General features: G+C 47.5%; 1 protein-coding gene across 11 annotated transcripts in view; it reads left to right on the top strand.

The window, feature by feature from the left end:
- Positions 1–17,019, top strand: part of Camk2b (calcium/calmodulin dependent protein kinase II beta) — an 87,250-nt gene that overhangs the window by 23,278 nt on the left and 46,953 nt on the right. For all 11 annotated transcript variants that reach the window (XM_090332491.1, XM_090332489.1, XM_090332490.1 and 8 more), the window contains exon 2: positions 14,912–15,006. In XM_090332491.1, the coding sequence (XP_090188617.1) occupies positions 14,912–15,006 (95 nt within the window). The remainder of the gene's footprint in view (positions 1–14,911; positions 15,007–17,019) is intronic.

Here is a 17,019-nt window from a genome sequence, read left to right as displayed (position 1 = left end):
TGATGTGACTATGAATATTGGTAAACAAGTTTCTGTTTAATCTTTTCAACTCTTTGGCTCTACCTAGGAGTGGATTGCTGGACAATTTAGTAATTGTGTGTGTGTGTGTGTGTGTGTGTGTACACACGCTCGAGTGCTGGGCCTTGAATTCAGGGTCTGGATACTCTCCCTCAGTTTTTTTATTCAAGACTAGTGCTCTACCACTTGAGCCACAGCTCTATTTCTGGCTTTTTGGTGGCTAATTGGAGATAAGAGTCTTATAGACTTTCCTGCTCAGGCTAGCTTTGAGTTATGATCCTTAGCCTTCCCAGGAGCTAAGATTATAGGAGTGAGCCAAGGCCCTTGAAATTCATTTAAATTTTTGAGAGATTGCTAGATTGTATCTTCTCATGGCTAAACTCTGGGCTTTGCACTGTTGTTAGACAGGTGTTCTACCACTAAGCCATGTCTTCAGCCCTTTTTTTGCTCTGATGTGTGTGTGTGTGTGTGTGTGTGTGTGTGTGTGTGTGTGTGTGTGTGTGTGTGTGTGTGTATTGCTAGTCCTAGGGACTGAACTCAGGGCCTGAGCACTGTCCTTGGGCTATCCTCAAGGATAGAGCTTGACCACTTGAGCCACAGCACCACTTTAGGCTTTTCTGTATATGTGATACTGAGGAATCAAAACCCTGTCTTTGTGCATGCTAGGCAAACACTCTACCACTAGGCCAAATTCCTGCTCTGGTATTTTTTGAGCCAGGATTATGATTTTTGCCATTCCCTTAGTCCTATTTTACAGTGGAGTCTTTAAAACTTCCTTTACCCAGGTTTGTGTGGAACCACGATTCTCCTGATCTCAGCCTCCTGAGTAACTAGGATTATAAGTATAAGCTACTCTGATGACTTGTTTATTTTTTTTTAAGTTGAAAAGTTTTATGTCGAGAATCTTTTCATGACTTTATAGTGGGCATTTGTATATCTTATTTGGTGAAGTGGGTTTTTTTGTTTTGTTTTGTTTTTTTGGCCAGCCTTGGGGCTTGAACTCAGGGGCTGGGCACTGTCCTTGGACACTTTTGCTCAAGGTTAGTACTCTGTCACTTGAGCCACAGCGCCACTTCTGGCTTTCTCTGAGCATGTGGTACCAAGGTTTTCATGCATGCTAAGCAAGCATTCTACCACTAGGCTATGCTCCCAGCCCCCTTAGCTTATTTTTAAAACTCACCTTTTGCCTTTTGTTTTTTTTGTTGTCCATGTTAGGGATTCTCTTATGTTTATTCCTTGCCAGATACATGAATTAGAAGCAGTTTCTCTCATTCTATAGGTGTGCTTTTTTCTCCCACTGTCTTGTTAGCAACCTTTGGTGCTTTCCTCTTCCATTTTTTCATTCATTACTAGGAATTGAGCCAGGGCTTAGTGCATATAGGCAAGAGCTCAACTACTGAGCCACACCCCAAGTCTTAATTAAATCTAATTTCTCTTAACACTTTTGGTATTACATCTATGAAATCATTGCCAAAGCTAATATTATAATTTCCAACTATGTTTTCTTCTGTTGTATGATTTTAATCTCCTTTTCCTGAGACAGCATCTCCCAATACAGCCCAGGCTGGCTATGAACTTGCAGTCTTTCTACCTCAGTTTCCTAAGTGGTAGAATTACAAGCATGAACTGGCTCTATAATTTTATAATTTTCTCTCTTAAATTTAGATACTGTTTTTTAAGCCACATTTTTATTAAAGAATTTATTAACATTGATTTTTTTTGTTTTTTTTCTTTTTTATTAAAGAATTTATTAACCTTGATTTTTACATCATATTTCAAATGACGTGCTTAACAAACAAGTATTCAAGAAGGGAATCTCTATATACAATCACGGGCACTTAGATTTTAGAACATAGTCAAAATTAGGCTGAGGGTTTGTGTGTCATAGATACATATTAATCTATGTAATAAAACATTATGTCTATAGAGTCATAGGTTTTTATGTCTATGTAGTTGTGTTTATATTTCCAGTACCATGTCCATAGCATTGGGTATGCAAATATTGAGTCCTCGCTCCTGTACTGTTTGGATCTAATAGCCACATATTAAGGATACCATGTGCCTTTTGTTCCTTTGGTCTTTTGACTTGTATTACTCAACATGATTCGCTCTAGATTCATCCACTTCCTTGCAAATGCCATTATTTCATCTTGTCTGTTGGCTATGTAGAATTCCATTGTATATATATACACCACATTTTCTGTATCCATTCATCTGCAGTAGGGCATCTGGATTGTTTCCATCACCTGGCTATTGTGAATAGTGCAGAGATAAACATGGCTGAGCAGGTGTCCTTATCATATCTTGAATTTAGGTACTCTTTTGAATTAACTTTTGCTTGTGGTAAGGCTACTTTTTGTAGGTGAATTTTTTTTTGCCAGACCTGGGGCTTGAACTCAGGGCCTGAGCACTGTCTTTGAGCTTTCTCAAGGCTAGAGCTCTACCACTTGAGCCACAGTACCACTTCCGGCTTTTTCTATGTATGTGGTACCAAAGAATTGAATCCGGGTCTTCATGCATTCAAGGCAAGTACGCTACCACTAGGCCAAACTCCCAGCCTGTACGTAAATATTTATTTGTTAAAAAACGTGTTATTTCTTTTGCATTTTTTATTGTAATTAGTAAAAGAGTTACATGATATTTGCCAGATAGAAGGTGCATTAATTCACATACATTGATACCCTTTCACATGTCTTGGTACCCATTTCCCTCCCTCCCCCACATCCCCCACCTGTCTTGGTTTTCCCCCCTTCCCTATCAAAATTCAAATAACCAAATACAAATAAATTCAATATATCATATAACAAAGTGAGATACTATAACAATATGAGATAACCAAGGGACAGCAAAGGAGATGAGAGACAACATAGTACATTAAGGACAACAATCATTCGAAAAACCTGTTATTTTGAATGGTTTTGCTACCTTTGATGAAAAGCAGTGGGCCGAGTATGCGAGGGTTTACTTCTTGGCTTTCTGTTTTACCTTTCTGGTACGTGTGTCCTATGTGCTGGTGGAGATCAAATCCAGGACCTGTATGTGACCAGCAAACACTCTGTAGCAGAGCTATGCCATCATCCCTGCACTCTCTAACTTTATCCTCTTGATCTTTATGTTTGTTCTTATGTCTGTACCCTACTGTTTTGATTCACTTTGCTTTGTAGTAAGTTCTGAAATCACTTTCCTTTGTTTGTTTCTTTTTCTCCTTTTTTGAAATTGTTGTTGGCTATTTGTTTTGTCTTGGAATTTCAGTGAATTTGGGGATGGGCATTTTACTATTTTCAGAGCAAAGGAAAGCTGTTGGAATCTTGCTAGGGAAGGTATTGAATTACTGGGTTGATTGCTTTGAATAATACCCATGTCGCTACTCTGAATCTATTTATGTCTTTATGTTTAAAGTGGCCTTCTTGTAGAAGATTGAGTCTTGTTTAATCTATTGCCATTTCTGTCTTTTAGTTGGTGTATTTAGACCCATTAACATTTAAGTGATTATTGATGTATTTAGAGTCACAGCTACCCTATGTTACTACTTTCTATTTCTCTACTTTTGTCTTTCTTTGTGTTCCATTGGTGTGTTTTTTTTTCTTTCTGTAGTGTAATTTTTTTTTGCCAGTCCTGGGGCTTGAACTCAAGGCCTGAGCACTGTCCTTGGGCTTTCCTCAAGGCCAGAGCTCTACCTCTTGAGCCACAGCCCCACTTCCTGCTTTTTTCAGTGTATGCGGTACTAAGGAATCGAACCCAGACTAGGCAAGCACTCCAGCACTAGGCCAAACTCCCAGCCCCTCTGTAGCGTAATTTTATGTGGTTTCATTTTCTCATCTCCTTCTCTTAGCTTATCAGTTATGATTCTTCCTATTCATCCTTCTGCTCTTCCTCTTTCTTGTGACTACCCAAGTGTTTGCAGTAGACATTTGCAATAATCCCCGGCCAGTCTCCATATTATACTGTGCCACTGGAGTTGAAGTAGTTCAAGTCCCCTTACAGTATAGTATATTTTTTGTTTGTATGTGCCAGTACTAGAGCTTGAACACCAGGCCTTGAGCTTTCCTTTGGCTTTTGTACTCATGGCTGTTACTCTATCACTTGTTCTACATTTCCACTTTCAGCTTTTTGCTGGTTTAATGGAGATAAACATCTCTTGGATTTGTCTTCCGGGGCTGACTTCACATTCTGATTTTCAGATCTCAGCCTCTTGAGTAGCTAGGGTTATAGGCATGAGTCTATACTATCTTTGCATGCAAAACCTCAGGAACAGCACTCAGGCCCCGAATTCAAGCCCCAGTATTCACACAGACACACACAGACACACACACACACACACACACACACTACACACACACACACACACACACACACACACACACACACACGCACACACACACAGATTTATCCAGCTCACAGTTCCAGAGAATATAGTCCAAAGTTTTTGGCTGTGATGTTTCTGAGCCTATGGGAAAGCAGAATATCATGTTGATGGGAATATTTTTTAATCTATTGCAGTATGGTGGAGGGAGAGGCTGCTCACTTCATGGTGAATCAGGAAGGGACCAGGGCAAAACACACCCATACCTTTCAAAGACATGCCCCACGCAACTGGCTCCTCCAACCAGGCTCACCTCCCAATAGTTCAATCAGATTTTGAATCCATCAGTGGATGAAATCATTGATCACACTGATCACATCAGAGCCTCTTGATCCAGTCATCTCTGGAAACTCCTCCACAGACATATCCAGAGGTGTGCTGCACTGGCTTTCCTCAGTTCAGTTAAGAGGAAGAATTTAACATTTTTTTGTAAGGCAAGTTTACTGCCTTTAATTTTATGTTGTTGTTGTGTATAATGTTGAAACAATGTCATTATTTCTCCTTTTATTTTGAGAGATAATTTTTAGGCTAATGCTTCTTTTCCTTTAATACTTCGCATGCTACTTTTGTTCTCCTTTTGTTTCCATGGTTTTCAAGGAAAGCCCAATTATTTTTTATCTTCGTTCTTGCATAAGCAAGCTAGTTTAAATTTAATTTTTGATTTACATATTTATTTGAGACAGGATCATGCTATCTAGCCCAGGCTGGCCCTGAACTCAAGATCTTTCTGTTTCAGCCTCCTGAATGCTTGGATCATAGGTGTTAACCATCACACCTATATGACTTTAAGCTCTTTTGTTTAAAATCTTAACTTGTATATTTTGAAGCCTATATATAAATCTCTGGAGATTCTTGTTGTCTGTCATTAATTTTAGAAAGTTCTGTTGTTATTTAGTTATCCCCCCATACTTTCTTCCTCTTCTGGTATTCCCATTGCCCATATTGATAACTTTTGTAATTTTCCTTTCTTTTTTCTCTATGCATTTCAGTTTTAGAAGTTTCTAATGATTTACCTTCAAGCCCAGTTGTTCTTCACCCATGTCCAGTCTGTAATGAGCTCATCAAAGACATTCTGCCATTTTGTAATAGTGCTTTTGATTTCCAACGCCCCCTTTTAATTCCTTGTACTTATATTGCCCATCTGCCCCTGTGTGCATTCCATTGAGTCATTAGAGCCTTTAACCCACTTACTGGCTCTTTCAGATGCCTGATGTGAGTGTGTCAGCCTCTCCACTGTAGCTAAGTCTGCTTCTGGTGCTTGCTCTGTATCTTTAGAATGTGCTTGTTGTCTGCCTTCTGGATTTTATTGTTGTTATTGAAAGCTGGACATGAAGTACTAGATAAAAGGAATTGGTACATAGGCCTGCAGTGAAGTGGTGGCAGCATGTGGAAGAGAAAAAAACATTCTATAATCATAGGATCAGGTACCAGTGTTTTAGAGAGCCTCTTCCTTTTTCCTTGGGCTGTGACCTTCAAATGTATTTCTTTGTCTCTTCTTTCCATTTCTTGTGGTATTGGGACTTGGATTTGAGGCCTCACATTCTCACTTGGCTTTTTCCACTCATGGTAGGTGTTCTACTTGAGTCATACCTCCCCTTCTTGCTTTTTGCTGGTTATTTGGAAATAAAGTTCTGTGAATTTGTTTGCCAAGGCTGTCTGTAATCCTTGATCTTCAGATCTCAGCCTCCACTTGAGCCACAGTACCATTTCTGGCTTTTTCTGTGTATGTGGTACTGAGGAATTGAACCTGTGTCTTCATGCATGCTAGGATAGCACTTTATCACTAGGCTAAACTCCTGGCCTCCCTTTCACTTCTTATGTGGAAAAAAAAACTAGCAGGGGCCAGTGTTGGACATTTTCCATCTCTAGGGTAGGACTGACTCGGACTGACTTAGCATCTCCTGGAGGAAGCCTTCATTAAGAAGAACAGAATAGCCAGGAGTTTGGCCTAGTGGTAGAGTGCTTGCCTAGCATGCACAAAGGCCTGGGTTCAATTCCTCAGTACCACATACACAGTAAAAGCTGGAAGAGGTGCTGTGGCTTAAGTAGTAGAGCACTAGCCTTGAACACAGAGAGACTCAGGGACAGAGCCAGACCCTGAGTTCTATCCAAAGGACTGGGGTTAAAACAAAGAACAGAATACGCTGGTGCATTTCAAATGATTACTTTCTTCCTCCCTGTGCTCACTGTGAGGACCTTGTATGTCTCCTGGAGGTAAAACCGCAGGAGAGTGAGTATGCCCTGCTAAGGCTGGGGCCCTAGCAGTTGAACTTTCAGACTTGTCCACACTGAGCTTCCAGTAATTCATCTATAATTCCCTACCTGGCACTGGTTTCCAAGGAGGTTTCTGCTTTGGTAAGATATTAGCATTTCTCTCCAAATTTGGGAGCAGCATTTTGCCTTTGCCTGTGACCCCATTTTTTTGATGAATCTGAAGAGTTGTTAATTTTCAGTATGCTCAGCTTTTCGTCTGTGCAGACCTTAGTGACACCTCTAATCTAAGCTGCTCATGCTGGGCCAGAGAAAGTCTTAAGCTTTGCTTTTCACATTCAGGTTTTTAAAAAATATCTGGCCAGGCCAGGCAGTAGGGACATCCTAGCTACCCGGGAGGCTGAGATCTGATCATCGAAGTTTGAAGCCAGACTTAGCAGAAAAGTATGTGAGAATTTTTTTGTTGTTGTTGTTTTTGTGAGTCATGGGGCTTGAACTTGGCCTGGGCACTGTCCCTGAGCTATTCAGCTCAAGGCTACTGCTTTACCCTTGAACTAAGCCCCACTTCCCATTTTCTAGTGGTTAATTGGAGATAAGGGTCTCAGGTCCCTTTGTGCCGGGGCTGGCTTTGAACCTTGATCTTCAAATCTCAGCTTCCCGAGTAGCTAGGATTACAGGTATGAGCCACCATGCTGGGGCATGAAACTTTTATCTCCAGTTAACCACCAAAAACAACTGGAAGTAGCACTGTGCCTGAAGTGGTAGAGTGTCAGTCTTGAGTGAAAAAGCCAATTGAGTGCATAAGGCCTTGAGTATAAGACCCAATACCTGCAGAAAGAAAGAAAGAGAGAGGGGGGGGTGAGTGGGGGGAGGGAGGGCAGAGAAGAAGAAAGGGAGAGAGAGAAAAAGAAGAGGGAGGGAAAGAGGAAGGGAGGGGGAGGTATCATTTGAAGCTAGTCCTAGGCTAGTTGCCTGGACAGGAAAGAAGCAGTCAGTGCCTGGTGGTCAGTTTTGAAGCCCTTTGCTTCATGGTATTCTCAGCTGGTCCTTACATTAGCCTCATCCCAGGATAAGTGTTTTGGTCTTTGTTTCCTACTCTGTCCTTGCCCTGGGGAAAATCTGTGTGGGCCCCTGGCCTTAGGGATTTAGGTGGGAGTACAGAAAACACAGGAAGAGAAGAAGAAACCAGGGGTAAGGGTCCTCAGATGCTGCCACATGCTGGCAGGGTGAAAATGGAGCAGCTGTCCTGGGGGAACCCAGCACACCTGCCGCCCACAGACTCAATGCATGGGCCTTGTTTTCTCAGGCCCACAAAGCGAGCTGACAGTCTCACTGTGGCCAGGAGGGATGGTGGCCTAGACATTGGGCAGATTGGATTTGTGAGGTGGAAACCAGTGCAGTGCCATGTACTTGAGCCACTGTGGTGGAGTTCTCATATCCTGTATGAGGAGAGACCCCACAGTGGGTCTATATGGCCATGTAACACTGGGGACCCTCCTCCTACTTGTTAGGTGACCAGGAAAAGGAATTAGGAGGCATCCATTTACATTTGGTCCTTGTCAGACATCCTCACAAATGTAAAGAAAACATCCCTGAGCACACTCAGTTTTCATTTGGCTCAGGTGAAGGCTGGCCACTGGGCCCAAGGAGGCAAGTATGCAGAGTAGATGTATGTAGAGTGGGAATTTGACTTTTGCAGCACTAAGGTGAGGGGCTCTGGCACTGGGTGGAGGAGGCTCGCACGCCAGGAAATGGGGTCCTGGGGAGGAGGTTCCTGGTCACGGAAGCCCAAGGTGAGGCACAGGCTGAGCTCTGCCCTGATGAGTGGGAAGAGAGAAGAGGGAGCCAGCCCTGCTGGGGTTTCCCAGGTCGTGATGTGCTGATGGGGAGCAGCTGGCTTCTGGGTAGGATGGACATGGAGTTTGGGTGTGTCCTGGAGGAGGATAGACCAGCCATGCTGGTCTGTTATTGGTATCAGTGGGTCATACAGGGTTTCAGAGGGATGGGAGTGTTCAGGCCTAGGTATGAGTGTCAGTCCTTCAGAGTTATTTGTTGTTGTTGTTGTCAGCACTGGGATTTGAACTAGTCTACTACTCTCACTAGTAGCTCTACTGCTGAGCCAGGCCCTTTTTTGCACTGATTATTTTTGAGGTTTCATTTCCTGGGCATGTGTCTAAACTGTGACTGTCCTATTCTTCTATTCTCTCTATAGCTGAATGCCAGACATCTACCACCACACTCAGTTTTTTTTGTCTCACATCAACATCAAGCTTCTCCATCTTAGCCCCCAGGTAGGTGAGATTACAGATGTGAGCCACCAGAGCCTAGGAGGAGCATTTGAACAAAGATTTTTGTGGTCAAATCAGTGAGGGAAAGATGTCACCTCACACTTTCTCCTTGGAGCCTGGGGATACAGACAGTTGTGCCAAAGGCCCTGAGAAGTCTTGTAGTGACAAAAAATAAAGGAAGGAAACTTGTTTTACCAACTTACTCCTTTGTTTTTTGTTCTCAACCACCCTTTTATGACTAATGTCCCCTAACTTCATTCATTGAAGACTCATTACCTCAGGCTGTACCTTATTTGGAAATAGAGTCAGGATAGATGCAATTAGTCCAGTTAGGATGAGGTCATACATAGATAGGATTGGTACCATTATAGAAAGGGGAAGTCAGACACAGAGAAATGCACAGAGGATTCCATTGGATGGTGAAGGCATTGGAGTGATGCATCTACATACCAAAGATCTGGAGCCTGGAGCCAAGAGCAGGAAAGCACTTCAGAGTTACCCCTGTATGCCCATCTCACACCTGTAATTCTAGCTACTCATGATCATGGTTCACAGCCAGTTCAAGCAGGAGAGTTTCTTATCCCCAAATAACCACTAAAAACCCAGAAATGGAGGTGTGGCTCAAGTGGTAGAGTACTCATGTGTGTTTGAGTGAAAAAGGTAAGGTATAGCATCTGAGACCAGATTTAAAGTCCCAGTACCAGCGGGGGGTGGGGGGGGGTCGGGCATAAGGGAAGGAGGGAAGGAAGGAAGAGAGAGAGAAAACTCAGTAATCTCAGCATTCTGTTTGGCCTGGAAACTGTTTCTCCCACACCCCTCCCCCCTCATTGCCTAGATACAAATTGAAGTATGAAAATGCTGTGTGGCTGTAGTGCCAGCTACTCAGAGACCACCAAGACAAGAGGATATATTGAGCCCTGGAGCTCTGCCCAGCCTGGCAACACATTGAGACCCCTATCTCAAATAAATTAAACCAATAAATAGGCGCACTCTCGTTCAGTCCCTCCTGGCATCAAAAGTAGGAAAGATTTTGTTTTGTTGTGTTTTATCTAGTGCACAAATAGCAACTTGGTTAAGCTTCAAAATAAATAAAAAGCACTTCAGTGTAAGCCCCCTGTGTGGTCATGAGTGTGTGCCTTCTGTGTTGACCTTGGTCCCAGCATTCCTCTGTGGAGTCCAGTTTGGGACTGAGCAGAGTAGGAAGTTGACCATAGATGGCCTATGGGTGGTTTCAGCCAGCCAGTTATTAGTTTACAAGGAAATAAAGATGTCACCTGCTCAGCTTATTCTAAAAGGTCTGCTGGAGAGAGGATCATTTTTGTCCCTAGGGGACACTTATGCCCCTCCCCACAGGTTCTCCTTGAGTGGAAGGTCTTTCCTTGAGTGGAAATGTCCATTTATTAACAAGTCAACAAGGCTGGATCTTTGCTTTTGCTCAAAGCCTCCTGAGCATCTTTCAGCTCCCCGGAGGAAAAACCTCTGGACTCACCAGTGGCCTTTCTGTGATGGACAGAGCACCTGGCGTGTCTCTGAGAGGTTGCAGTGATGGGCCTTCAGAAGAATAGGAAACACTACGTTGTCAAGCAACTGCAGGTGCTTGCAGGAGAGGGCCAAAGTCCGGTTGGCAGGTTTTGTTAGGCAAACAGCTGGCCTAGTAAGAAGCTGGGCCCTGGACAAGCTGGTGAGACCTAAGGTGGAGAAAGAGAGGAGTGAAATGGCAAGGAGGAGGCAGGATGTCATGGGCACAGATTATGGGGGAGGCAGGGAGGCAGAGGGAAGAGCAGAGGAGAGAAGCTGCTGCATCACCAAGGATGTAGAATCCAAGCCTTGAGGGGGAGCTGCTGCTGCTGGGGGTGGGGGGGTGCTCTGTAGCCTGCTGTGGAGAGCCTGGTTTTCCATTCATAGCACCCAGGAGTCAGAATTGCATTGCCAGGGCTTTCTGGGTGCCAGATCCCACTCTGTGGTATCTACATGCTTGCTTTATTTTACTCAAACTTGAGAGGGGACCAGGATAGTCGGCCCCTTCCCTGGTGGACATCCCCCATCCTCCGTGTAGCTGGGAAGAGTGTCTGACCTGAGGAGGGTCTGCTATGGACATGAGGGACAAGCTGGGCTACGGTCCTACTGAGGGCACCAGCTTGCTCACTCCACCCTAAAACCCTGTGGGTGTGACAAGGCAGTGGGGATAGGCCGGACAGCAGAGAGGGCCGGGGTGTGTGAGGCAAGGCCTGACGAAGCACAGATAGGGCCACGTGGAAGGGGCCCGTAGGGCCAGTCTGGATAGTCAGCGATGGAAGGTAGGTTCCTGGCTGGGAGGAGCCGTGGGTCATAGGGCGGAGGAACGGAGGGGACTTGGGGAGAAATTAGGTTCAAATGGGGTTCCTGCAGCTGCGTCCATCCTTTGATCCCTTCCTTGTCATTAGCTTGGGGTGGTGGTCTGTAGAGATGGGGTTCCTCTCCTCCCCAGGGCATTTCCCGTTCTTGGGACAGGTGACTGTACCCCGCAGCCCCCCTGGCAGCTCATGGAAACAGGCCGCCTGGTTCCAGGACTGCTCCTACACAGATCTAATTCTTCCTCTTCTCTCTCAGGAGCCATTTCCTCGGTACTGTTGAGCCCGCTATAAATGAAACAGTGTTCTTGAGCCTTCCGCAAGGCAAGGACTCAAAGAGTATTTTCTTGTTTTAATTAGCTTTATTTGATTTTAAAAGCCCTATAACATGCTTGGTGCCTGGGGACGTCCGGATCTGAACAAGTTCCTCAGATCACTTTCTACTAAGTCGTTCCAAGGAAGCCATCCCGCGCCAGGCAGCCTGCAGGTGACCTTGCTGTTCAGATAAGGTTCATGGTCGTCTCCAGCAGACAGTTGGCTCAGGATGCCCAGGGCCCTCTCCCTGCCCGGTGCCACTGCCACCATCCTGCCCACCTATGCTCCTGGAGGAGCAGAGCGGACTTCACCCCTCTCTGGGCTCTTCCTTCAGTTTCCTCTGGTCCTGCCAGAGGGGTGTAGCTTTCATCCGGGAGAAGCCTTGTCAAGTTGCTTCTCTTGCTGGGCCTCCAGTGGGTTCCACTCCTTGCTGAATGGCCTAGGGGCCCACTCCTTCAGGGGAGCTATAGGGGGCTCCCCTTTTGCTGGCCCTCTCTCCAAAGACTAGCCCAGTCTCTCCTCTCACTGGAGAGACACTACTAGGCTGCTCAAGGACCCAAGGGCCAACCAATTCCACTGTCCACAGCCAACCTGTGCCACTTTTTGATCATTTCTGATTCCCGTATCACAGACTCCATGCTTCCTGGCAACAAGATCCAAGGGTGGAGAAGGCCTGGGCCCTGCCTATGGAAAGCCATGTGGGAGGGGCAGAAACGTGTAGATAAGTTATTCTAACCGACAGAAACTTACATGCAGCCCCTGTGGGGAAATACTAGAGGAGGCTGACTCTTGCTGTGGGCTTTGAAGCATGTACTGGAGTTGGCCTGTGGCAGCAGGCACAGACTTAGGTTGTGCACCAAGGACCTTTGTGTTGTCTCCTTGATTCTGGATTCTAGAGGGCGAAGTGCTCCGAGTCCCAGGAAGATGGTGATGTCACTGGCCTCTTTGTCTTTGGAGATGTCAGGGACTTAGCTGTGGCCTGCAGGGCATATGCCAAATGCAATCGTGGCCCCTCCCAGAGTTGTCCTGTGCTAGCATCTAGCAAGTAGAAGTGCCTCTGGGGACAGATGAGCAGCTGTGGGCTGCAGGGGACCCTTTTTAGAGAGGGGCTGTTTATACGTGGCTTCAGAAGGGCAGAAGAGGTAGGACTGAGGGGCTGGATGTAAAGGACAGTGGCAGGACCTTCCTACCTCAGCACCTGGCAGCTACCTTCTCCTCTTGGGGTATCTAGGTCACTGGAATGGGGACCCTGTCCTCTCTTCCTCAGGAAAGCCACCTCACTGCCCTGGCCTGTGACCAAGAGTGAGGCCTTCTTCACCCCTGGGCTCTACCTCTAAAGCAGGCTGCCCCACGCTGTGGGTGCCACCTTCCCTGGCACATAGTGGGTAGCCCAGTGCCCCACTTACAGGGCTCCTGGATCTCCTCCTCCTTCAGGACCCATGCCTGCCTCCTTCCCTGCTGGGCAGCTTTGCTGACCCCTGCTCACCTCCTTGATGCTAATGTAGACAGCTCCAGAGCCACCTGTAGATGTAAGGGAGGGTGTTTGACCTGAGCAGCCCCTGACCCAACTACCTGTTATAGGCCTCCATCTTTATGCCCCTTGTGCAGGGGTGGGGGGAGAAAGGGTGTGACACAGCTGTTTACTTGTGTCCTCACTGGGGTGTGGACAGCAGCCGAGAACCTGCTGTGTCAAGGGGAAGGGGGAGTGGATGTGTGGGCTCTGCCTGGACACAGTGCCTGACATCCCAGGTCATCAGAGCCTATGATCCTGCTGTATGAATCACTGAGGCTCAGCCTTCCAGTAAGGTCCGTCCAGCCCCTCTATAGGAAAGCCCATGCTCCTGGCTCCCTCCAGGACCTGGCCAGGGATGCTGCCAGCCAGGCTGCAGGCATTGTGCCCTCTGGGCTGGCAGCACAGATGGCCACTCCGGGCCCGAGCGGAAGCTCTCTGCTCTGCAGAGTCCAAGGGTGAGCAGTGGGCAAGGTTACTGGGGCCAGCCACTCCCCAGTGCCAGGAGGCCCTTCTGCTCCAAGGTACAGATGGGGGCCTGAGATGTGTGTGCGGAGAGTTGCGGAAGTGAAGGACAGATGATTAAATCAGAGCAGGCAGAAAGCCCAGGCCGTTCTCTTCCCCATGCTGTCTCCCAGGAACAAAACCTGTGCAAACAAAAACAATCCTCTCTTTACATTTTTTCTTCAACAGGAACATTTTGAGAATGTAACTGACACATATAAGTGAAAAATATCAAATGGAACAAAGACTTCAGAATAAAGAAGTGTGACTCCCTACTGTACCCTCCCCTCCTGAAAGCCCTTGTGGCCCTGAGTTGACTTTAAAAGGCAAGGTACAGCAGGGGTGAGGTGGCTACACCAGGAAAAAAATAATCTTGCATTTAGGAGGCAGAGACAGAAGGGTCATGAGTTTGAGACCAGTGTGGATGACAGAGGGAGACATTGTCTCAAAACAAAGCAAAACAAAACTGTGGCCCAGTGGCTGCTCAAGTGCTATCACTATAATGACAATCTGAGTCAGTTGGGAGATATTGAATTAGAGGTAGTGTGATGATTTATCTTTCCCAAGAAAACAAGTAGTACAGTTTTACAAAGATTTGCCTTGGTGGACCAAAAAAAACAAAAACTGGTGTTTATTGTCAGCCACTGCATCCTTCAAGGGCCCTTGCAGGATGAGTCCCTCAGGCCATCCCTGCCACAAGGGCATCAGGGGCGGTGCTCTGAGTGGGTGTTGGGGGGGCAGGCACTTGAGCAGTCACTGGTATACCAGGGCTTGGCTTTCTCTCTCCTGGGCTCCAGAGTCAAGGCAGAGAACTTCCTCTGTGGGCTATGATCAGGGCCTCCTTTGCTGACTACTGTTTCTACCCCACACCCCCAAGCTGTGATACATTTTGTTGATATCTGTAGTGCTGTTGGTCTGTGACTGTCACCCCCTCCCCAGGACTCCATACCAATGCTATAACATAGGGACAATGGAGGATCTCAGGAGACCCTCTCTTCTAGTCTTGCAGTTTACAGCTGCCCTCTGGAGCTGCTGACCTGGCCTTCCTAAGGTATCATGGACCTGGTATGGAGCACAGGAGGGCGCATTCTGGAAGGCTGTAGGGATGGAGCCTCATCCTAGCTGATTCACAGGGATGTTCAGAGGTTTCGATGAGGGCCTCCATTCCAGAATCTGTCCCAGGAGCTGGCTCTTGTCTTGCTGATACACAATGGGGTGGGCTGGGAGGGGCAGAGGCCGTCTTTGATCTCTGGCCAAGGGATTCCCTGCCCAGCCCAAAGCCTGGACAGTGACTAGATACTGAGTGTTTGTAGGAGATTAATTGGCTCTCTCTTTCTCCCTGTCTCTGTCTCTTACCCTGCTTCCTCCCCAGGGGGGCTTTCTCTGTGGTTCGACGCTGTGTCAAACTCTGCACTGGCCATGAGTATGCAGCCAAGATCATCAACACCAAGAAGCTGTCAGCCAGAGGTAGGGTGGGGGCATGTCCAGCACAGCCACGGTGGGGGCTGGGCAGGGGTGGGGAGAATGGTCCTGTGGATGGCGTTCTGGGTGGGCTGTGGTTTGGCTGGCTTGACTTCCAAATTCAGAGTAGAGATTCAGCAGTTCAGGGATGTTGAGGCCTTGGGAGTGTCTCTGAGGGTGGATGAGATTCCTCACCTTCAAGCTCAGACTGACCTTCACTGTCTGGTTAGGATTCTTGGAGTCTCCACTTGACTTCCCATTCCCAACTCTCCCAAGTCTTTGTCCCAGAGCTGGAGGGATAGTTGGTGGTAGTGGTAAAGTACAGGGGCCTCTCTTCCCAAGAAGGCCAAGTGCCTCAGTAATTTGCAGGGCTGCTCTTGGTGTCTTCCCTCTGATAGAGTCCTGGCACTGGGCACTAGGAGGGGAGGGAGTGATGGATAGTTTCTGAGTCTTTGTGGCAGTGGGAGGGTGCCTGGGCTTGACCTAAGGAGGTCCCTGTGGACTCACAGGTGTGTGTGGCAGGGCCTGTTGATGTGGTGCTGGCCTGCAGGTCTCCTGATCCCTTTGGGGCTGGGCAGACAGATCCACCCTTCTGGGAGCAGGGTGCATCCTGTCAGCCTGACTGACTGTACAGAAACCAAAGTCAGTCTGCTGTGAATTCCATGGTGATGAGACACAGGTCTGAGTGGGCTGGGTGTGGGATCGAGGTAGGGCTCTGGAAAGAGTCCCCAAGGGAACTGAGATTGGGGGCCCTGGCAAGGCTGTGAAGGTAGGGAGTGGGTGCCTCAAGATGCCATTGCCACCTCACTTCTCTCCTCCCACATCCCCCCTCCTCCTGCCCTTCCAGGGACCTGCCTAGTTGCCCTAATAAGCACCCCTACACAAATCCGGGCTAGCTGAGAGCCAAGGATTTGATCCTTCCTGACAAGACCAGATGTTGAGTCTGAGTGGGACTGGAGCCTTCTCCAATTGGCAAGTGGGGGAGAGGGGTGAGATCTGCAAGGCTTCGGTTCACAGCCCCGTGACCAATCCAGTAAGGCGCACGCAACAGGACCTGCTAGGTGTAGGGTGTATTTGAACGCCTGCTGTGTACCAGACCAGCAAGCCTCCATCAAGTGTTTCTTCCCCTTGGGAACATTCCCTGAACCCAGGAGGAGGGTCCTCTAGAACCTCGGGTCTTCCTGTCCCAACTTCTCCACTGGTGCTGAGTGGTTTCCAGGGCTGGTCAGTCTGAGTTCTGGCTCAGCAGGACCAGGGAGGGTGATGCTTTGCAGAGGCCTGGACAGGGCTGGGTAAGTCCAGATCATAGCTTACCAGCCTTCAGATGAGGCAGATAGATGCCTGGATGTCGCCTCTTCTGACACCCTTCATGGGCTAGATGTAGGCTCTGAGTCTGTGGTGGGCTCTGCTGGCCTCCCTCAGGCCTGGCTTTCTGGCTAGGGTGGGAGCCAGTGCCTGGGACTTTGAGCTTGGTTTTTCTTTGTTGAGACAAAGTGACCTGGTCTGGAGCCTTGTGTACTTGGGATGAGTCCATGACTAGTGCAAAGCCAGTTCCCAGGCTGCAAATGTTATTCAGGTGACATCTCTGAGGCCTGCCTGGATACTCCTCATCACTCACCGACCTCTACTTGGGGAGAAGGACTGTGAGAAGCAGCCTTAGGCTGTGTCTTCCTGTGAGCTGAGAAGGGATGGGGGAGGAGGGACATGTGCACACAGGTGCTCCTGTGTGCCTGTATAGGGCTGTGGCCAGGGTATGTGTGCATATGTTTATGTGGACATACCTGGGTCTTCCTCAGTCCAGTCTCCTGAATGGGAAGCATGACAGCTGGGCTGTAAGCAGAGAACTCCAAGTACCCATCTGTGGATGGGCTGTTGTGCCCAGGAGGCAGCATGGGAAGCAGCTGCCTGCTCTTCACTGATCCCTTCTCTCTGGGAGAAGTGGGCCAGTATGGATGGACCTGTCACTACCCAGGGGCTGCTGCTGGCCATGAGCTCCAGGTCTTAGTGACAGGCATGGAC

This window comes from Megascapheus bottae, chromosome 5 (assembly GCF_031878675.1).
Source record: "Megascapheus bottae isolate mThoBot1 chromosome 5, mThoBot2.hap1, whole genome shotgun sequence".
In the NCBI taxonomy this organism is placed as follows: Eukaryota; Metazoa; Chordata; class Mammalia; order Rodentia; family Geomyidae; genus Megascapheus; species Megascapheus bottae.
Note: the sequence above shows the minus strand (reverse complement) of the source record. Positions and strands in the feature narration are given on the sequence as shown.